The sequence below is a fragment of the Xyrauchen texanus genome, chromosome 22 (genome assembly GCF_025860055.1).
Source record: "Xyrauchen texanus isolate HMW12.3.18 chromosome 22, RBS_HiC_50CHRs, whole genome shotgun sequence".
NCBI classification, from domain to species: domain Eukaryota; kingdom Metazoa; phylum Chordata; class Actinopteri; order Cypriniformes; family Catostomidae; genus Xyrauchen; species Xyrauchen texanus.
The window spans coordinates 9,482,237-9,505,504 of NC_068297.1; the positions used below are offsets into that span (position 1 = coordinate 9,482,237).

Genomic DNA, 23,268 nt, shown 5'->3' on the forward strand with positions numbered 1-23,268 from the left:
CTTAACGGCATACCTGCACAGATCCAATGCTGCAAACACATCTGCTTCATGACACTTCCAGGAGTGCCAACACAAATATCTCTCATGCACCTGTCCTAGACAAATGCATAGAGAACAAATGAATGGCCACTCTTTGTGATTAATTTAATCGCAGTAGCCATCCATTTATTTATTAAAGTTGCATTTCCACACCAATCAAAATAATAGACAGCAGTCATGGAATTAGCCCACAACACAAAAAACATATAATTTCTGTGCACAAAGATAAAAAATATTTTATTAAAAATAAATACACAATACTAGGGGAAAAGCTTCAATGTGCTTTTTTGGAACACTAACATAGCCTGATTCAATAAAAGTATTGTTTAGCTTACTTTTGAAAAAATGCCGGCAAAATTCACTGTATTAAATTAAAGAAATTACCAAAAGAAAAAATTATATTGTTAGGCCTATATAATTGCCTTTTCTTGACACAAACTTAGATTAGCCTTACCCTGTTCTGTAGATGAAAAATGTCGGCTGAATGACATTCTCAGAATGTTCTACACATTTTTCAAAACTAATCTTTCAGAACTATTTATCCAATGCAGAGTTCACTTTCAGAAAACTAGCTTTTGAACATTTTAAAACTATTAAATATTTTAAATCTGACCCTCTCCCTCGGATCGCATTTGCTGAGCTTCTTCAGAAATGTCATTAGCATTATGACGCTAAAATTAATTAACTTTTAGTTCAGTTGGTCTTTGGTGGTCAAATATGCGGGACATAATGAAGTTGTGATGGCAATGCTTTAGTTTAGATCAGGGGTTGGCAACCTTTTTAGACATGGAGTGCCATTTTTTACAAATAATATTATCAGCATAACAGTTTGAGTGAAAATTTGGATAAATCCCGATGGCTATGATATAATCATGATTCTGCATGTGAAAGGATTTAATGTTAGAAAGCCTGTCCTTTTGTACAAAATAAGTTATCACAATTAATCTCACAAATTTGCTTATTTGATTACTGATCACAAAATTGTGTGGAATCTTAAATAATAATTTTTATGTCATAAATTTTTCTAAATCACGCAGAGGGTTACTGGTATGCAAGCAACAGCAAGATTGGAGCAGGCTATTAAACTTATATGAATTTTTCGCACCTGCATTCTAATCTACATCTTGATGTAATCCTTCCTCATGATCACGCAGTGTGTTTTCATCAGCTGAATGGGAGGCTAAACACTAATAAAGTGTGGCAAGATTCGCGCTGTGTGCATCACAAGCCAATCAATTATTTAGCCCTTTTCTGTGAATTGCACCTACAAAATCCTAAAATTGTATTTCCAGGTTTAATTTATATTTTGAATAGACTTGAAAAGATTTTTGAACCTCATGATGTGGGTTTATACTTTCTTTTTTAATTGTTTAATGTCATTCTGAATGTGACTATGGTTTAAGGGGGGTGAACCTGTCTGCGGGATTAATTAAGGATTAATAGTGGTGTTTTCCTTATCACATCACGTGTTGTTTTGAAAGCAAAAAGGAACAAATGAGAGACGGAATGTAGGTTGTCATCCGCACAGCCTGACCGAAGCAAAGCGGGCACATTTACTCACAAGATTATCAGAAAGTGAAGCTCTGCCATCTCATGATTTGCAAATGGCTTTCACACGCTGCAAGAATCAAGATGTAGATTGGAATGCAGGTGCAGAATTTATATAAATAAAGTACACTCCTCTCTCGCCATTGCAGGCATGCCAGTGATTACCCCTCTGCGTGCTAATGGTGGCACACGTGTCATAGGTTGCCAAACCCCTGGATTAGATGATTGTTCAAAACAGCCTATTGAATATCAGGTATGTATCATATGTAAACCCTGATATTACCCCCACATTTTTCTTTAACAGCTGTGCACACTGCATATACACCTCGATGGATGATCCTTATACTAAGACTGAAAGTTTCCCCACTACTTGGTGCAGATTACCAGTTTGAACAGGATCATGACAATTCGCATTTGGGTTGGAAACAGTGACAACCTGCAATCGGCGCAACATCAGGACCAATATTAACACAAACTAGGTTTGTGATGTGTGGATTGAAAGCCTTAGCCACAATTTATGTCTGTTCATGGTACAGATTTCTCCTTTACTCCTTTTCAATGCTGTTTAGAATGTTGGGGCCAAACAAATAATCAGTGCCGAATCCGCAACCCAGCATGCACTCCTCAAAGCGCTGTTGATGATGATCTGGACGTTTGAGCACTCAAGACAGGTCCACATGTAAATGTGCATGCTCTGCGCTCTGATCTGTCCATTGAGCCTTGAACCGGGCTGATTGATCCTGGTAGAGCTGTTTCCTTTCACGTTTTGAGCGTTTGCTGTTTGATATTTCTCATGCACAACAAAAAATGACAGATCACAATCAGAGAGTCGAGGAACATATTAGGGGCAGTGGTGGCTCAGCGGTTGAGGCTCTGGGTTACTGACCAGAGGGGGTTCAAGCCCCAGCACTGCCAAGACGCCACTGTTGGGCCCTTGAGCAAGGCCCTTTACTCTATCTGCTCCAGGGGCGCTTTATAATGGCTGACCCTGCACTCTGACCCCAGCTTAGCTGGGATATGTGAAAACAAATACATTTCACTGTATATATGCAAAAATGTATGTATAATGTGTGACCAAAATGAAGGCTTCTATGGCTTCTTTGTAGTCGCACCAGTATGACCTCTTGCCAAGTTTAATCGCACTGTTAGGAAAAATGTTTAGTCGCAGACTGGAGCTCTGGAATACCCCTACTTGGATGGCTATTTTTCCACAGAGAAAATTGGATGCATTTGATAAAAATTATATTATCTTCAGAAAGTTAACAGACACACTACAGCATCTCTGCTTGGGAGTGGCATTAGACACAGGTGATCGATCACACATGGTTAATCTCTATCTCTTTCTCTCTCTCTCTCTCTCTCTCTCTGCATCTCTCTCTCTCACACATACACACACACACACACACACACATTGGTGTGGCTATCCTTATGAGGACTCTCCAAAGACATAATGATTTTCATTCTGTTTTATTAAGAAATACTCCGAGCAGCCTAACTGGCACCAACAATCACGCCATGGTCCAAATCACTGAGACCTCAGTTTTTCCCCAATCTGATGGTTGATGTGAACATTAACTGAAGCTCCTGACCCGTATCTGCATCATTTTATGCACAGTTTATTGATTTCTGCTTTCTTTACAGCACCAGCACATACATGGTTTTCTAAAGAACTAGACAACTGAAAGTTCTTTGTTGAACTTTAAAAAGTTTAAAATACATTTTTGGTTCTAAATGGAACCTTAATCTTAAAATCTTAAGATGACATCTTGTTTTCAGCATGCAATAAATGAAATACTGTGCCATTATATCACACGTACATCAGTGAAACAGCTATTCAAAATGTGTTTTCATCTTAAGATAAAAAAAAATAATTTGTGTGTTGGCTCATCAGCAATACCTTACTAAGACATTCAGCTGCAATTCAGCTGATGTATTCAGAATGTTTAATATTCAGAATGTTTGTGAATCCACTCTTGTTTATACACAAATATAATGCCTCAATTACAACGCAATGCGCTCTTTCACCGATGTCTCGTGATGTACTGGGTCATTTAAACAGCAAGCCTTGAGAAAGCAAGACCTGAAATCCCACATAGACTCTTAATATTATAATTTTGATCAACTTATTTATTATTTATTGTACATATAGTGAATTAAAGTGTGAACAACAGGGCTCAATTCCCTTGTTCACTTGAGAGAGCGATAGAAAGAGAGTGTGTTTTGATATTATACCCCTTCCATGTTTCCAGCACAAAAAGGATGACACTGACTCCATTTGTTGTCTTGTGAAAAAAACCTGGAAGAGAAAAAAAGTATTTTCTGGGCTGTGAGCAATAGCAGTCCATGTTTGGGAGGAGAATGGCTCCTGGCTAAATGAAGGAAGTGATGCAGCAGACAGCAGAGTGGGCTGAAGCATGCTGGGACTGCCAGCTCTCTTCTCATCCACAGAGCAACTGAGGAGACCACTGCCTTCAGAGACTCAGCTTAATGTGGAATTTCTCCTTTTTCTATTTGCTTTATAAATAATGACCTACTGTACTATACTTTTAGAAGTAACCTGTTACATCATTGCGGTATAACTAGAAATGCATTTGACTTGTATTTGTTTGTGAATAAATTAAATTAAACAGGAACAAAAACAACTTTTACTTATTTGACAAAGTTATTCAGGTTTTATGGAGAAAAATGAAAATGTAAGATATTTTCACTTACTACCAAAAAATAAATCTGATTACTAGGGATGGGTAAAAATATTGATTTTCAGATTAATCGCAATGTTCATTTGAATAATCACGATTCAAAAAATCCCAAAATATATATTTTTTTACTTTTACTTTAAAATGTACTTCAGTTTTGGTTGTGTTGATTATTATATCGGTAACACTTCACAATAATATTATATTTGTCAACATTAGTAAATGCATTAAGAATCATGAACTAATAATGAACAATGCATTTTTTTAAATAATAAATTAAATAATAAATTAACATTAATCTTGGTTAATGTAAATTATGAAAATACTATTGGTCATTGTTAGTTTACATTTATGCATTTGGCAGACACTTTTATCCAAAGCGACTTATAGTGCACTTATTACAGGGACAATCTCCGTCTGTACTAGGACACAACGGTGGTGGCTGTGGGGATCGAACCAGCGACCTTCTAATTAACAGTTATGTGCTTTAGCCCACTACACCGCCACCACTCCTAGTACAGCTAAAAATAATATAATAAAATGTATATGTTAAAATGAACATTAACCAAAAATAATACATAATGAAAAATGACTGTTAATTGTTAGTTCATGTTAACTAATGTAGTTAATTATTGTTAACAATTGTAACCTTACATTAATGTCTTACTTTTATATCTGTTAAATAAATAGCAAAGAAACTACATTGTTTGGACCCTGTTGTTAATTTATAAAATGTATGTTTTCATAGTGTACCAAGTTAGAAGGTTGACTTGAAGGTTGAGAATTTACAGCATTAGCTAAGAGATCATTCTTTCATATAAAACAAACTGGACATATATAAGAAATAAAGCCAAATGAATCAGAATTGAATCAGAATGCATCAAAATCAAATTGAGAGCTGTGAATCAGAATCAAATCAGCAAATCTTTGTCGATACCAAGTCCTAGTAAAAAAAATGTAATTAAATTAAATAAAAAAAGTCTGACTGACTTTCAGATAAAATGAAGGCAAACTAAACACTGTAGTCTCTTGAAAACTAGTATGAAATCCAATTCCGCTGTGATTAGTCTTACATTTGGGGAAGAATTATGCTGCGGGTGAGTCAGTATGAAATAAAAAGCTGTAGTGAGCAGACCTTTGGTCTGAGAACGTGCATGTTAGAGATGAGCTGCAATGATTAGGTGTCTTAGCTCGTACCAGCTCCCCAGAGCAGATAGGAAGTACTACATTATGTGGTGGAGCTGTTCTATTGGCTGGTAATTAATTTGCCCTGTGCACACAGGCATTCATCAGCCAGCATGACGATCCATTTTAATGCATTGCCGCATCCTCTGATCTCGGACCCATCAGTGTCTGCAACTCAAGCCTGAGTGATGAAATACACAGGGCAAGACCGCACTTCCCGAAATGGAGCTTGAACCAAACAAAGGTCTCATTATCTAGCTATTTAATCTGTATACGCTAAAAACTGCACATCCAATCATTTCAGAAGCAGAAACTTGAATTAAGACTGTATTTATTTATTTATTTATTCTGATAGCTACAAAGTGTACGTGCACTCTTGTAGTTCTGTAGCTGTCATTTATCGACAGAGAAGACAAAGAAAAGGGAGGCCAATAATGGTGCAATGGTCGGGACCATGCCCATTAATTTTCAAAGCCGAATCACACTCCTAATGTACTGTCTAGCCTGGCGCTGTCTGTGTGCAGCAGAGCCAACTTGATGGACATGTGATTATGAAGCCCCACAGTTTCTTAGATTGTAATCATGGGTCTCTCTACGATGGCTATGATGTGCTGCTAGTCATTATGTGTGCTGTCAAGGTGAGCCTTGATAGATAAGTGCTTGTAGTTTTCCATACAAATTCTTTTTACTTAATAATGCATGCATTTCAAGCCATTTCATTAGTTCCACTTTACATGGTGATTGACCTTTTATCTTTAACAAAAATCCAGGATCTATTCTTTGTGTATCTGTTTCTATTATTTCTGACAAATTAAACAAAGAAACTGTGAAAGTGAGACATCCAACATAACAGGAGTATGGAGGGTGAGTAAGCCAACAATATGCCGGCTGCCGTGAACATTAGCAGGTCTGAAAATAGAACAGCCATAGATTTATTGGAATTCTGTTACAAAGCCAGCAATAACCTACATAAGTGGAGCATGTGTGGTTGTTGCCCGTGACTGTGACAGAGAAAAGAAGAGGCTAAGAAAGAAAAGAGGATGCTAAAAAAGATACAAAGAAATCTAGGGATGGAGAATGTTGGTTTTTGTAGGCACAGAATTTCTGACTTGGAAGCTATTTAAATTGAACCCGTTAAGATCTCAAAGCATACTCAAAATGTGTATTATTTGAGAATTAAAGCATCAGTAGTTGAAATCAAACAAGCCTCTGGTTCAAGTAAGGTTGGAAAGTGAGAATAAGAACCATTTGTCTATTTGTTGTATGCATTATTACACCAAATATATTGAATTAACACATTAAGATATGTTAGAGAAAAACCAAAGACTATAAATAGACAAAACATCTTCCAATTAAATAAACAGAAAATTAATACATTTTACTTATTTGTTATAGTTGTTATAGGTTTATGGTGACTTGTTGTGACCTTGTAAAGCAACGTGTGATTGTTTGCATGAATGCAAGATTCTTGCAAATTTCCTCGAGTCTGTTTGTTTTGCTGCACGAGGACTAATTTGATGTTTTATAGCCCTGGATTAGATGCATGCATGTGTAACAGCAGAGTGCACGATAGCAGCCGAGAGCTTTTTAATGTTGATTGTACAGCCACAATTATAATCAGGCTGATCTTGCTCTCTCTTGCCAGCACTGTCTGTGCCTCTCCAGGTGCATTCCTGTTTTCCCAGTGGCTTGTACTGCTGTAATAAGGACCAAAAGTAAATAAATATATAAATGATTAAATAAAAATAAAAAAACTTTGTTTGACGAGCAAGGCCTCCAAGGGACCCAGCTTACAGATACAGGCTTTGGGGTACTTCTCATATTTAACAGTGTTTTAAAAAGGCTTCTGGCAACCTTAAGACCAAATACAGGAAGAATGGGTTTAAACAATTATTTAACTTTTCTGGATTGTGTCCACCAAGGAGTTCTCCAAACTGTGCTAATTTGTAATGTAGAATTTAAAGATGAGTGTCACCAAACGGAACTGCAAATTTTCCCTTTGCTGTGATTAGATGAACAGATAGTCCCGCCCTAAACTCTCACCATTGGTGGAGCCAATACGATTGTTTACATACACCCCAATATGTTGATAATTACCCCCAGAATGTGCAACACAACCGTATTTCCATGAGGCTTAAAATCATCAGACTGTTCTCTGCTTTTGAAGTCAAAACTTAAAAAGGCCTATGCGCCACATTTGCACACATTGTAGAAGCTGGTAAAAGTGCTGTTAAAGAAGTTTATATGCAATGCGAAATTGGGGTAATGAGCAGAGAGCCGCCTGAATCGATCGGCTTAAGCCTAAACCGTTTATGACCTTACCTCGATAAAGGAAAACCGTCTAAGGCATTTACATGACCAAAAACACATAGTTGCTACTACTGGCTGGATGGGATGTTTAAACAAATAGGCTAGAACAATTTTTAAAATTTTCAGAGAAATCAACCTACAAATGATTTCCATGTTGTCTATGCATATTAAGATGCTTTAGGGAATAAAATTACACACTTCAGATTTTAAAAACAAGCCATAAAACTGATATAATCTTGAACCAGTAATGTTGGATTTTCCACCCAGGGTAATATACAGTATTATTCTATACAATAATATTATCTAGTTCAGCATCTTGGGTAGCAGCCATTTTTTAATCTTTCCATTTGTACTCTACCTGCAGCATTTGCATTTTAATTTTCCATAAATCCAATACATTTAATGTAATTATTTATTTCACTTCTATTTATTCCAGATCTCCTGGAATTTGTTCTTTCATAATAGGATTAATCTGCTTGGGCTAATTCCCTGGCTGTGGTTGCAGAATGAGGGGTTTTGTGTGGACACAGAGTTAAATCCATTGTGTTCAACGTTATCTCCCACTAAGAGCATTCTTCATTGCTGTGATTGAAAATTCTTCTCATTGCTGTAAACACAGTTAATACCTAACACCCCTGCCTATTCTCTCATGAATTTATGTAAGGGTCCTACAGGACATGATTCTCTTTGGCCAGACACCAAGATGTGAAAAAATATGAGATATACTAGTAGGGTTGCACCAAAGGCCAAAGGGGACAAGGTTTGACTAGTTAGCAATGCTTAGTTATCCCCTGTAAATGTTACTCCACCATCTGACTGCAAAAATGCATCTTTCTCAATTGACAGCCATTTAAAGGTAGCTGTGTATTCTGAGAGAGTAACATTTTCCCAATAAATAAAATTGCAAATATTTCATAACTTTATAGTTAATGTCCCTGTCTGTCTTCCACATCTTAACCTAAGAAATTCGCTAATGAAGGTCTTTAGATTGTGCTTTTTGTGGTGCCATCAGCCAATCAGCATTATGACAAACTTTTCCCATGGCTCCAGAGTGAGTAGTCACATGTCACATGGCATTTATGGCAAAAAAGATTGGCTCAAAAAAGATTTTCTTAGCTGGTGCCAATTTAAATGAAGGGAATGCTTACAGATAGCTTTCTTCAGGTATTATAGACCTAATTGTCAACTACCAAAAACCCCATACAATACAAAACCTTCATTATCACAGCTCGATTCTGAATGGATTTTGAATGGATAAACCTCACTTAATCTAACTATACAGTTCCACAATCCATTGTATGCAATTAGATCCACCGGGCATTGAGATCCACTGGGCATTGCAAAGACATGTTCCTTCTAAGCAGATTAACTGCATGATTGTCTCTTCACATAACGTGGAAGCAAGGACAAATGCAGCATTTCATCCAAGCGTTCACTGATGTTCTGGGTTACCACAGTAGGCCTATGTCAGATTGAATTCATCCAATCTGTGTTGAATGAACCAAGCCACTGAACCACTGACACCACAGTACAGGTGGGAAATAAGAGCTTGAGACTGACTTATCAGAAACCTCTAAAAATCCAGAATTTTTAAGCAGAGACACTCTATGCCATCATGTTTCTGGTATAATTTGACTTCCGAAGTATAGTATTTAGCTTTTGTGCTGACATCTCAGAGCAAAACAATTCTATATGCAGAGCACAGTGTCACCAAACAGAATTGCAACAATAGTGACCAATTTCAAACAGGTTTCTCAAAATGTCTACCATTTATCATTGTAAGCCAACCAAGGAGTGGTGGTGGCGTAGTGGGTTAAAGCACATAACTGTTAATCAGAAGGTTGCTGGTTCGATCCCCATGGCCACCACCATTGTGTCCTTGAGCAAGTCACTTAACTCCAGATTACTCCGGGGGTATTGTCCCTGTAATAAGTGCACTGTAAGTCACATTGGATAAAAGCATCTGCCAAATACATAAATGTAAATGTCTCAATGCAACAACAAAAAGCAATGTTTTCAGAGCGTCAAACAGACACAGTTTTAACACTTTGCAGAGGAAGCAATCTACAAATGGTTTACTGAAAGTTGTCTTGTCCCTATATATTATGGGAGATGGGGGAAATGGAAAAGGAGATATATTTTCAACATTAAAAATTACACACATTACACACAAAAACAAATCCAACCAAAGTGTGTCATATTTGATATGACATTTATAACACCTTAGATAACTTTAACAAAATTAGTCCAAATTGGAATCATTTGGCACATCAACTATCTAAGCCAATCCATAAAAAATGTATGGCTGTTCCAATGCATGCAAAACAAATTTGGCAGATACAATGAGAAATTCTCTTGTGCATATCACGGCAGGTCTCATAACCCCATTCCCAATCACTCTCCCTTTTCTGCCTTCCAATTCTCTCTTTCACACACACACACACACACATACACTCAAATAATTCTCCTCAACACAGGCCTTGTGAAATCCTGTTATCATACTTTCCTCCCCACGCTTGCTGTTTCCATTAAACCCTATCCTGAGGATACAGGTCTAAACTTTCCTTTGATCCACATTTCAGTTAGCAAAGAGACACATTCTGAGTGTTGTGCAATGCCCCAGCAGAACCAGTCCCTGGGTCTTCATACATAGAGGAGCTGCCTCGGTATAGACAGCCAAACCTAGCACCACACTCCACCAACACAGCCCCAGCTATGTTCCACCTTAACCCAATTAACCCAACAGCAAGAGTCCTCACATACCATCACAAGATAGGAAGTGGCTAGGGAACCAATAAAATGTTGACATGCAGTGGCGTACAGCCAATCTTTGGGGCAACCCGTGAGCCATGAGCCTTCCCACACGTTAGTGACACCAAACATGAATGTTTGTTTCTGGGATGAAATGTATCACAAATGAAGACAGTTAAGTTATTTGGGGAAATTTAGGCTTCTCTTCAACACTTTTCTATTTATTTTTCCTTTTCTTTGCTCCACTGTAGGCCCTACTTCTGCAGTGTTTCCCCTATATGCATTTTGCAGCAGCACCCTGCCGCTGCTGAATTATGAGCGCTTCTGTTAGGATTTTACATGGTTCATTTAATATACTTAACACAACATAATGCTTACCAGCCCAAGTCAGCTGTGTGCTTTGTATACTTCGAAAGAAACACCACCACACACACACACACATGCACACACACTCACGGTGACATCACCGCATGACACACGTGTAAAACTCGCTTCAGTTTAAGTGGCCCGTGAGCTCATTTCTGAAACGTAGGATTGAAGGTATAGCAACATGTCACTGAACAATCAGTTAGTGGTTTCCTTGTGAATATTAATGAGCCTTCGTCATCTGTATGTTTTGGAGCACATTTTGCTCACTTCAAAAGCAGGACGAAACAGCGCAACACAGATACATTATTAACACGGCTCAATCATGGATAGAGCAGCACAAGTAGGTGTTGTAATACAGACTATTTGAAATTTGCCGGTGAACGAGATGCGTGGTAGGGATCGTGAAACACGGTTGAATGCTGCACTGTATTGTCTGTTGCCAAACTCTTATGTTTCGGTGATGAAACTAGTTTAAAACAAACAGCCTTGAAATTCTAAATGGCACTGACAAAGAAAACAGGAGACAATTTCAACTTTCAATCATAATGTTTATCTGCATCCCAACCTCAAAATCAATGCTGTACTGTCAAATATACATTTCAATGCATATAACATGTACTATTATTGGTAATTGCATAGGTGCTACCAAAGCTGGTGCTGCATGGTGACACATTTTCAATGGGCCCTTTGAGGGCACAAATAAAACTAGATGTGGCCCAGGCTGAAATTGAATTTGACACCCTATTTTAAGCTATTCCTCTACCAATACGCGATGATATGGATCCGATGTAGTGGGTTTGTGGATGCGTGCACAACAGCAACTCTAGGGGAAACACTGTTCTCCCTGTTCATCTTTCAAGATTTCTGTCATTTATTAAGTGTAAATCTGGTGGGCTACAGCAAGTCTAAAGTGGGATAGCTATAGTAGATTTAAGTTTTAACCAATCAATAAACATTCGACTGTGAAAGAAATAAGAGCAAAGAGATTCTACTGCAATGATTCTAAAATGAAGCTCCATTCTAAAATCTTTGACCCGGCAAATGCTGCTCCTATAACTTTACACTTCTGAAACATTTATGCTGCCACCATAGATATGCCACTCTAAAGGAATGTTTTGGATTTAAAACAAGGTAAGAGCAATCAACAACAATTGTGATAATGTTGATTATCACAAAAATAATTAGCACTTTTCCCTTGTTTATTTATATAAAAAAAAGCAAAAATCACAGTTATTTAGGCACATACAATGGACGTGAACAGGGCCAGAGTGTAATTGGTAAAATACACACTATTTCAAAAGTAAAAAATAATTGACTAACCTTATCTAAAATCATGTTAACACATACAGTATAATGTTCATTAGTGGTGGTTATTTTGATTCATTTTAGTGAGACTATTCTTTTGATTGCAATCACCAAAAATATTTGTTCATATTCGTTCATTGACCATTTCTTCAAGTTACGCATTTGTACCTGTAGATGGTGCCAAATGACCATATTTTAAGTACGTAATTGTATTGAAACAAAAGCAGTCATTCATGACAAGTCTAATTATCCTTTTTTTTATTTGCCTCTCTTCTTATTGACAAATTCATCCAGATCTGACAAGAGCCCTGAAAGGGATAGTTCACCCAAAAATTACAATTCTCACTATTTACTCACCCTCTTGCCACCCCAGATGTGTATGAATTTATTTCTTCTGCTGAATACTTTTATTCTTTTTAGAAGAATTTCTCAGCTCTGTAGGTCCATACAATGCAAGTGAATGGGTGGAAACATTTTAAAGCTAAACAAACAAACACAATCCAGCATAAAAATAATCCATAAGACTCTAGTGGTTAAATCAGTATCTTCAGAAGTGATGAGATAGATGTGGATGAGATACAGAGAAACAGATCATTTTCACATTCTTCTTGTGTTTTTAGTGATTCACATTCTTTTCTGCATATCACCCCCTGCTGTCTAGTAAAAAATGACAAATATTGATCTGTTTCTCACCACACCTATCATATCACTTCTGAAGACATGGATTAAACCACAGGAGTCTTATGGATTACTTTTATACTGCCTTTATGTGCTTTTTGGAGCATCCCAATTTTGGAATACAGAGTTAAAGTATTCTTCTAAAATCTTCATTTGTGTTCTGCAGAAGAAAGAAAATCTGGGATGGCGTGAGGGTGAGTAAATGATGAGAGAATTTTCATTTTTGGGTGAACTATATCTTTAAAGTTTAATAATCTGTCATAATTTATCCACCCTCATGTTGTTCCAGAGGATTTTGTTGAACACAAAATATTTTGGACAGAATGTTAGGGACTGACATATATGGTGAATGATGACAGAATTCCCATTAATAATAATAATTCTGTAGTACATGTTCAATGTGTATTATGTAATGGGAGTTAACGTCTATTATGTCATTTGTGAAAGTAACAAGTTACTCACTACTTGAGTACACTTTTAATTGGATACTCTTACTCAAGTAAGTATTTATGTTAGTACATTTACTTCTACTTGAGTAATTATGTTTTTGAAGTAATTGTACTTTTACTTGAGTACATTTTTTGGCTACTCTACCCACCTCTGCCTTTAACTCTCTGGGGTCGACGGATGCGCCGGCGCATGCTGCTGGATATTTTCGTCATTACAACGGAAACAACTTAAAATTCTCCATCATTTTGGGGATATTTTACAGATAAGTGTAAGACATCATTAGAGACTAAAAAGGGTCTACTTTTATTTGTGTACACTCACAATAACAACAAAACCTTGTGCTTTTGTAAAATAAAGAAAATAAAAAGGGTGAGCTTTCAGCAGTCACTGTGTGCGCGAACATATTTCTGAAACACGTCACAAAAATGAACTGAAACTCTGTGAATACTTATCACACAAACATGAAACATATATCTAAAGAAAGCTTAAGATTTCTACTTTTAAATAAAACAATTCAAATTTAAAACAAATATTCTCCTGCAATGTAATCTGTATGAAACAAAGGGATGTACAGTTTTTACCGGTTCATCTGATTATAGATAATGTGATCCCACCCACCAGCAGAGCGCGCCATTCATACGCTAATGTGCTGTGACGATCAAGGCAAATGGTACATGCCCCAGACAGTGAGGATTGATGTAAATAATTCATTCACTTTACTGCTCGTTTGTAACGATGAACGTTTGTATTTTGAAGAGAGACTTGATCCAGATGAGGATACAATTTCAGATGAGTAAGTCATTTAGTTTTCATTAGTTGACATGCTATTTTATGTAAACATGTACATATTTTACTAGTGGGACTGTTTCCAGACTTGCCAGCCAGGATTCAGAGTATTGACATTTGAAATATGACTACTAATAAGCAAGTTTTAGTTACATGTAAATGCTGTTTCGGCTAAAGCAGATATTTAAATTGTATGTTGTATAATATAAATATTATATGTAATATGATATAAAATAATTTGAATGTTTATAATATATTTTAACTAGTGTTTATGCTGCCTCATTATCATCAAAAAAGCTTGTGCTTGCAAATGTGTGTTCAGGTTAAATGAGTAAAATGAGTAAAATGCACTTTAAATATGCCCATATTAGAACATCAGGATATTATAATGTAGTACTAATCTGAAGTATCATGTGACAATGAAGACTGCAGTAATGATGCTGAAAATTCAGCTTTGATCACAAATTGCATTTTACAATATATTCAAATAGAAAACTGTTCTTTTAAATTGTAAAATGAGTTCACACAATGTTTTTACTGTATTTTGGATCTAATAAAGAGAGTGACTAAACTGGAGGGAGGAGGAAGAGAGAGCATGAGAGACAGAGATAGGGAATGGCACAGTCTTGGTGAGCAGAAGAGACTTCTTCTAACACTTTTATATGGTAGTGTAGGTCTAAAATTAAGTAAAGTCTTTATGTAAAGAAAATGTATAGCCAGATTACTTATTTTAACTTAAAACTTGATTTTGATCATTAAGTCTCCTCACATCCATTCTCTTTCTGTCACATTCCTCATTGATTGGGCCAGGGGAGGGGTGAGGTCATTTGTGTCCTCAGGTGTGAATTACCTCAATATTTATGATAGTTCATGCCTCCTCGCATATGACCTTTCTAACACTAAAAGTGTCTTACAAAAGTTAAATTACTATATTGTTTTGTATGAATAAGTGATAAGGATGGTTTTCACATCATGTTGTAGCAAAAACTCTGGCCTACAAGATCCAGTTCTCAAAAGGCTTGTGGACAAATGTTTAGTATGTGTTATATGGCCTTATTTCAATGACTTAAAAATGTTGTCACTGCATGTCAAAAAATGTCAAGGCATGTCAAAACTTCTCCAGGGCCCAAAACACCCTCAGACCCCAGAGGGTTAAGATATGGCTTTGGTGCCTTTTGTAAATTGTATATATAATATCATGTGCTCATAACACTGCCTTGCACTGCAGGGTGTCCCATTAGACAACAAATGGTGTCCCATTAGTTTCCACATCCAGCCCATATGTGTTGAAAGGCAATAAATGGAAGAACAATGACATAAATGTAATGGTTAAAACTTGAAAAGAAAAACTTACTATTTCCTCCCAAAAGTCGATTAGTTCCATTGTGATGTGTTCAATTTCTCCTGCCATTCAAGAGAAGTGCTGGACAGTTAATCAAAATGTATAGTGAGGGAATTATGCAAGACTTGGTCTTTAAAGAGTGATGAAAGAAGATCATTTGAGGTAAAGAATGTATTTAAAATGTCCTCATTTACAATTAAAGAGCAATAACTGAATGATAATTGTTGCATATTGACATAAGGTGTGTAAAACTTCCTCTTTTTTATTAGGACTATAATGACACACAATTATTGTAATTATGATTCAGGGTTTCTGTCAAGCATGATAAGAGTGGTGAAGTTAAATTTGTCTGAGTAAGAGCACTGAATGTTAATTAATTAAACTTCAATGGCTAACAATGTCTTTCAAAGTATTGCGAACGCTGAGCTGAACAGCTTTTATGGTAGCATATAATTTGTCACAATGAAGGTGTTGTTTGCATCTTCCTGCAATAAGTTTATTCATACGCTTGCACACACGCACGCACACAATTACACACATACCACATACATACATGCAAGTGCACATTCACACAAACCTAATTTAAAAGTGAAGTGTGTAACATGTGTCCCAAGTAGATAACTAGATTGATAAATAGCAAATAAATCCTAGCAATAGAATTGGCTTCCAAAAAGATTAGTTTTTTTATTGCTTTACTGTACTACTCTAATGTGAACAAATGCATATTAACGTCATACATATGTGCACATAAACAGCCGCACTGTCACACAAGCACACACTACCACGGTAAACAAGTGGGGGAAAATCCACTGTTCTGCCTGTCATCCTCTCAACTCATCGTTGTGAGGATTTGGAGTGAGAGTGTACTGGCTTAGCACTGCTTTCTTCAAGAGTCTTCACCTGGATACTGTCATTAAAGCACACAGCTCCACTATATAGTATCTAACTGTCCAGATGCAGTCAGACAGCTGGAGAGTCTTAAACTTGAACCACTCGTCTGGATGCTATATATCCAAGCAATCAGAAATCTAAGCAAACCACCACAAGTCAGAAGCCTCAAGCATGTTCAAAATGAGGCATGTGCCCAGTGGCAATTCAGAATCATTTATATGTTTCCATTGATCATGGGGGTACTTACTTGATACCCCGGAATCTAGGCCCCTGCATGTGCCACCTGTGTTTTAAATACAACTTTTAAAATACATTTATCCTAAAATAATTAATTATTAACCATTTTCTTTTCTCACATAGGGTGCAAGAAGTGAGTCTGGTTCCTCTCTCAAAAATATAGGTGCATGATACCCTGCTGTAATTTGTGCAATTCTGAATGAATTTAGCAGACAACATTCTGAAATATCTGTGTGATGAATATTTAAATGAAATATAAATAAATAATTAAAAACTAAAGATGTAGAGACTTAATTCAGGGATTCTGCTTACATGTGTAAACAGAGGATATAAGAGAGAGCATAAGCTTTTCATCTTTATCTAATGCGGTATAGTGCCCCATGGAACCTTCATTGAGAGTGGAGGGAAAGGGTTCTTGTGCTTTGCTCCACCAGGATTTTCAAACAGACATGAATTCAAGAAGTAACCAGAATAATGATCTCAAGAATGATTTTTAGCAATATAAATATTGCATAAATAAACCTTTAAATGAAAGAATTAATTAATAAATAAAAAGATACATGTATAAAATAAATAAATACATAAAGTACTGAAAGTTAGCATTTCCACCACCATTTATTAATGTATTATTATTATTATTATTACTTCTTAAGATAAGTAGAATAAATGATGTAGTGTGTCTCACTTTAAGACTGAATAAATATATGCCATTTGTAAGCAAATATTCTTTGTTTTGTTTACTATGAATTTGTGCTAGAAGCTTTAAAGCCACAAACTGAAATCTAAACAGCTGTGATGAAATAAGAAAATTAGGATTGACACATATTCCACATAATAAATGTGTCTATTCTAACCAACCACATTAGCCAGAGAAAACATCATAACAAACAATTACAAACAAGATCACAAAATCAATACATTATTTCATGTTGTCCTTCATGTAACTAACCCTGACTGCAGTCTGCAAACTTGTGTCTATTGATTTAATTAGACAGAGTGATTTAAATGTGGCTGATCAACTCCTTGTACATGCCCACACACAGCTTACAAGAGAAATCCATCTCTAAAAATAAAGTCTGAGGGCAAAGAAAAATGCATCGCACTAGCAGAATAAATGTGATTTGTAAGTACAAAGCCGCTGAGGTGAGAAAAGCCGCTCTGCTTGAGTCAAAATAAATGCATTACTGCAATCACGTTTTTTTTTTTTTCTTAATGAGCAAACCGCTTCAAGGCTGAGTTAAGACTACTATTCCCAGTTGCCGTGTATTAAGCGAGCACAAAAGTAAACTGGAAATTAATCTTTGTGTTGCTCCAATGTCCTTTGGAATTTTTGAGTAGCATTTCCCAATTGCGCTCTCCAAATATCAGCATCTGAATAACACCAAGCAAACAATATTAGCCTCTTTCAAACAATTAGATTACAGGAAAAAAATAAAGTTGGCAAAGATAAGCGGCTACGTGTACTCTGTAAAAGTTTTGTTGTACATTTTCTACTTACAATTCTCTTAAGCCATCCCTTAATTAGTACTGTACCCTAAACTCTCTGCTTTGATGATACTTAAAACACTGCAAATGAGCAATCACAGCCAACCTAGCACAGATTCTGCGGCTCGGTTTAGCATTTAATAGGGTAATTGCCTGTGTGCATTAGGAGACAGGACTCCGCTCTCCGTAACCACAAAATAGCTCAACGTTTATCAGATCCCTCCTAGTTCCAAAAACCCAATCTAAAGCTAGACTTATTATAGTCCCACTGATGTACTATCTCCTCTGCTTTAATTAAACTAAAAGCACAGATACAAAGGCAGATAAATGCTATTGAGAGCATCTTATACAAGCTTCCCTCAATAAACGAAATCCCCACTATTATTCCCCCATCACAATTAACTATTATATGACATTGATGTGGAAAAGCCAAACCTTTGAACAAACAGAAGATGGACAGCAAACAGATTAGTCTTTTATTTCACTCTCTCTTTTGGAGTACAACTCCAGAGAACTACAAATCTGGCATGTTCAACTCACCATGGCCACTTCTGAGGTACGCTGGGGAACGGTATATGGAGATGGGTGCAGCGTGGTGTCGGGTGTTGTGGAAGGGATTATCAGGGTGGGTGTACAATGTAGCCACCCCAGGGGGTCCAGCGGCTGCTTCTGAACTATCCGACCCAGGCGAGGAGCTCCACACCAAACCGGCAATACATCCCATGGTCAGAGACCACATCCAGGGGGTCCAACCGAGAAGGGAGAGTGATTGCCCACCCAGACCGCCACAAAACAACAATGCCGCTTTGATGGGATGCATGACGCACACCCGACTCGCTCTTAGACACTAGGCACGAAGAACCGAGAAAGGAGAGTTCTCTCATGATGGAGAATACTCCATGCTAGGAGTCACAACCTCCTCTTCTAACACCTGCATCTGGCACCGTGACAGTTCATTCACTTTGGAGAGCCCCTTTGCAGCTGCTGAGTTAGAGGACAGATCGTCTACGATGGACTCCGCTCTGTGCGCCAGCCACTCACAAGCCTTGAAGAGGCAACAATTACCCAGAGGAAAAGGGGGTCATAGCCTGACCTTCTTCCACTCATTCACTGTCCATCCCATACAAAGGCACCAGCTGAAGAAAAGACTTTTTTTCGCCTTCTTCAAAAGGACAAACTTTAGCATGAATCAAATTCCTTTTTTCCAGGCACTGTCCGCTCCTGGGCTCCAAAGGTGTTGCAATACAAACACTTGGGTTGAAACACAGCTCGCTCTTCTCGCTCACTCACACACACTCATACACACACACTCTCTCTTCTGATACTCTTCCTCCTGAGATTAGTATTACTCAGCCTGTCTGTATTTGGAAAGAGGCTTGATGCACTTTCAGCAGCTCGGCGAAGCAATGAGAGTGTGAGTGAGGGAGTGGAAGAGAGAACTGAGAGACAGTGAGAGAGAGAGAGTGAGAGAGTGACTAAACTGGCGGGAGGAGGGAGAGAGAGAGAGCATGAGAGACTGAGATAGGGAATGGCACAGGTGAAACAAAGCAAACAGAATGGGATGAGAGAAGGATGTGTGTTTCGGGGCATAGAAGTATGAAAAAAATGGGGATGCCAATACTGATCCTCATAGAAGACAGAGAGATCCTCTCTCAGATAGAGATGAACTTGTAGATATATTTGACAGGAGAGGAAATTGAGAGATAAGAGGAAAGAAAGAAACAATGACTGACAGTTGATAGAGAAAGAGTCAAAATAAACCAACCAAGCAAAAAGACTACCTTAACTCAGCCTGTGTCCACTCAAACTATCAGTTTAAAATTTTCCTAAACACACCATATATGCAAAAGAGTGCAACAAAAGGGTTCCAGAATTAAAAATCCCATTCATTTCCTCCACAGAGAAATTGATTTTAGAGAAAATTTATAAACTAGGTGATATGCTGATTGATTAATCAACTAAATGCCATTTATTCATTAATTGCAATATATTAATAATTCTTTAATATTAATATTCTGTCAATACTTGCTGAGAAAAGCCCCCAAATAAACATTTTAAACATTACATTATTGTGGCAGACAAGTACATCAGTATATAGATATTACAAATGTGGCTACAAATAGTTGCTCACCATCTAGCTGTTATTGATCGCAAGAAGATACAAGTCAGTGTTATTTCAATTGTATAAAATTCATGCTTAATTGAATTGGCGAAAACCCAGTAAAAAAAACTATACGATCAATAATCTTGAAGAGAAATCCACCATTTAGAGAAGCGTTACCATGCAAATAGAAATGCCGGCAAAAACCTCAACAGTGGCCGCCCACTCCCCATGAAGCATTCTGAATGACTTAAACTAGTTTGTAATTTCCAATGCTTTACAGAACGAATAGTAAATTCCCTCAAAAAATTATTTAATTATGCAGTCTTTTTCCCTTGATATTATTATGCTTGTTTATTTAAAAGCAAAATTTAGAATGTTGTTCATCTCGGAACTGGTAAAAAAAAAAAAATCCCTATACAGAATGTGAGAAGGAATAGTTCTGGAACAAAAGCCACCGAAAAGGTGGCCGGTTACTGCTCTGTTCTACAGCAAAATCACATTTTGTGATTCACAAATTACATTATTTTGAAAAATCCTCTTATCCTCCCTGGCTAGGCTTTGTTTTCAATAAAAAAAGAGCAAGTCTGATTGCCTCAGACCCTGAATCCTATAAAAGAGCTCCAGACTTCTAATTCACTTGGTGAACTCCACCTTACGTAAGAGGAAAGGAAAACAAGAAAATGTGATAATTGAATGATGAAAACGTGCAACTTCCTGCTTTAAAATAGACATTAATTGGCAACACAACCAATATGAGATAAATCTGTTCATGAGCATCACATTAAAGAATATTGCATGAAAAAAGATTTCACAGATGGATAAAGAACATTACTGTTAAGTCTAATTTTCATTTCTGTCCTCGAAATATGGAAAAAAAAAGAGAACTAGGCACATTGCCCCCCCCCCTAAGTCCACTTATAATAATTGCAAAGTTTGTAATTCTGTTTTAAAAGTGTTTATTTTTTAAACATGGGCGATCATATTTTAATTTCACCATAGTTGTTGTGATGTCAATACCGTTTCAATTTCTGAATTAGTTGTTTTTGCAGTTTGCTTTCCATAAATGTTCAGGATCACACTTACCTTTTGATATCGCAGCTTAATGTGCAGCGACAACTAGCCATCTGTAGGTTGATTTCACCCTAAAACTGTCAAAACTGTGATGCTATAAAAATTGTTTCTTTCTTTTTAAGCATCCTGACCAGCCAAATACAGCACAATTTTGTTTTAAGGTGAATATTAGATTTCGTTTTAGATTAGTTTTAATGAGTAAAATGTACCTCCTTAACCTAAAACTTTTGCCTAAATCTAACCAATACTGTCCTTAATGCAAATGCGAGGTTAACAAAACAGACATCCTTTTCCTTAACCAACACCTAAACCTAACTTATTGTGTGGACAAAGCAAATGTGACATGAAAAGCAAATTTCAGAAGCAACCACTTAATTTCGTGTTGCCTCTATGATAATTTTGTGTCATTTATGTGTTTCTGTGTTTGGCTTGGCATGAACTGTGGACTTTCAAGTCCAACTCTCTATGAGGTGAGCTACCATGAAGGGTGATTATATTGGAATAAGTGTGTACACTATGTAAATGTGCTTTGTAAAACAAGTGAAAAATATGTTGTTTTTTAAATGAGATGTTATAGTATAAGTGTTTCGATAGCATAACATAGCAGTGTGTGAGTAATAGTGTGAAAAAATAAGTGTTTAAAAAGTCATAATCAAAAACTGTAGTCATGATTTGTGTGAAAGTGAATAAAAAGCAGTTGTTGTAGAACCCAATGTGTTTAATTAAACCTAGAAAACGGCAGCAAAACGTAGAATGCAGCACATAACGGTAAAAATGTGTTATAGTAATGTTGATTCTATGAGACTGGCTTAGAAATTACACACTTCCAGCTCTATTTTCAGGACCACGCTAGGTGAAATGCTATGCAACAACCGTGCGCTATATCTTATCCAGTTTTCATGAGAGCAATTTCCGTTCATTCAGATCAGCTCTCCATTGATATTACTGAGGTGAAAGACTCTCTTAACATGTGGGCCATTGTAATTGAAGAACTGTTTATTTGAAATCCTCTCCAACTATAATCAGTTTATCAGTTTATATTCATTCCACAGGTGGGGGCATAGATAGACGAGGGGGAAAATCCCTCAATGTTGGAAAGGTACTCATTTATCAAAGGGCTATTTTTCTTCATCTGCTCTGTCTTTTTCGTTTCATTAAACTCCAAACTCAGTCCTCTGAGCTGATTCTGCCTTGCCTAAGGCATTTCTCGGGTGAGTGTCCTCCGTGCTTCTGATAAGAGAGGAAAACATCGGCCATTTTGCACAAGAAATTCATGTTCAACAAATCTTAGCCAGTACAATCATCATCTGTCTTCAGTTTAATAATTCAGAACATGTTTGATGCTGTTGGTGGATATCTAAGCAATGTCTATAATACAAAACAACTCTTTCTGACTAAACAAAGGAATGTTGCTCAGTGTTGTAAGAGACATAACAAATATATTCCTTTTTTATGATTAACCATTTTTTTTCAGAATTCAAGCCAATTAAAGATTTCAATCAACACAAGAGAACAACACAGCATATACTGTATATGTATGTATGTGTATATATATATATATACACACATACACGTATAGCTGAGACGCATTCATGTGGCCAAGTGTAAATGGAATGTGCATATACAATCAGAGAGCAGTCCGATAAGTAAAAACACAGTAAGTAACAGAGAGTAAATACCCCCAAAATTATCACCATTCTATTTAGCAATGGCATTTTTGATACAAGTAATATGCCATCTAAGAGAGAGACTCTTAAGTAAGATTCTTGTTAAGTGTTAGCAGTCCTACTCGAGATTCACCTTGAGGTCATACAGCATCTTGGTGGACAGCTTTGGGATCAGCAGTCAAAATCAGGCACAGATGAGTGTGTTTAGCTCTCGGTGGCATCTGCTAAAATGCCTGGAGCTTCCTGTTATAGAGGACCATGGTATGCACAGCTGCGATAATATAATTATTGGAGGATCTGCTAAAATGAAGTTTACAGTTTACAGCAGGGGCGGACTGGCCATAGGGTGAACCG

The 23,268-nt window shown here is 36.9% G+C and overlaps 1 protein-coding gene across 16 annotated transcripts in view; it reads right to left on the reverse strand.

Annotated features, from left to right (window-relative positions):
• Positions 1–23,268, reverse strand: part of LOC127662779 (neurexin-3a-like) — a 467,216-nt gene that overhangs the window by 141,284 nt on the left and 302,664 nt on the right. For 3 of the 16 annotated variants that reach the window (XM_052154111.1, XM_052154108.1, XM_052154110.1), the window contains exon 1: positions 18,613–19,448. The exons of the other annotated variants lie outside the window; for them this stretch is intronic. In XM_052154111.1, coding sequence (XP_052010071.1) covers positions 18,613–18,892 — 280 coding nt within the window. In that variant the 5' untranslated portion in view covers positions 18,893–19,448. Of the gene's footprint in view, positions 1–18,612; positions 19,449–23,268 lie in introns of those variants that run through there. 16 annotated transcript variants of the gene reach the window in all.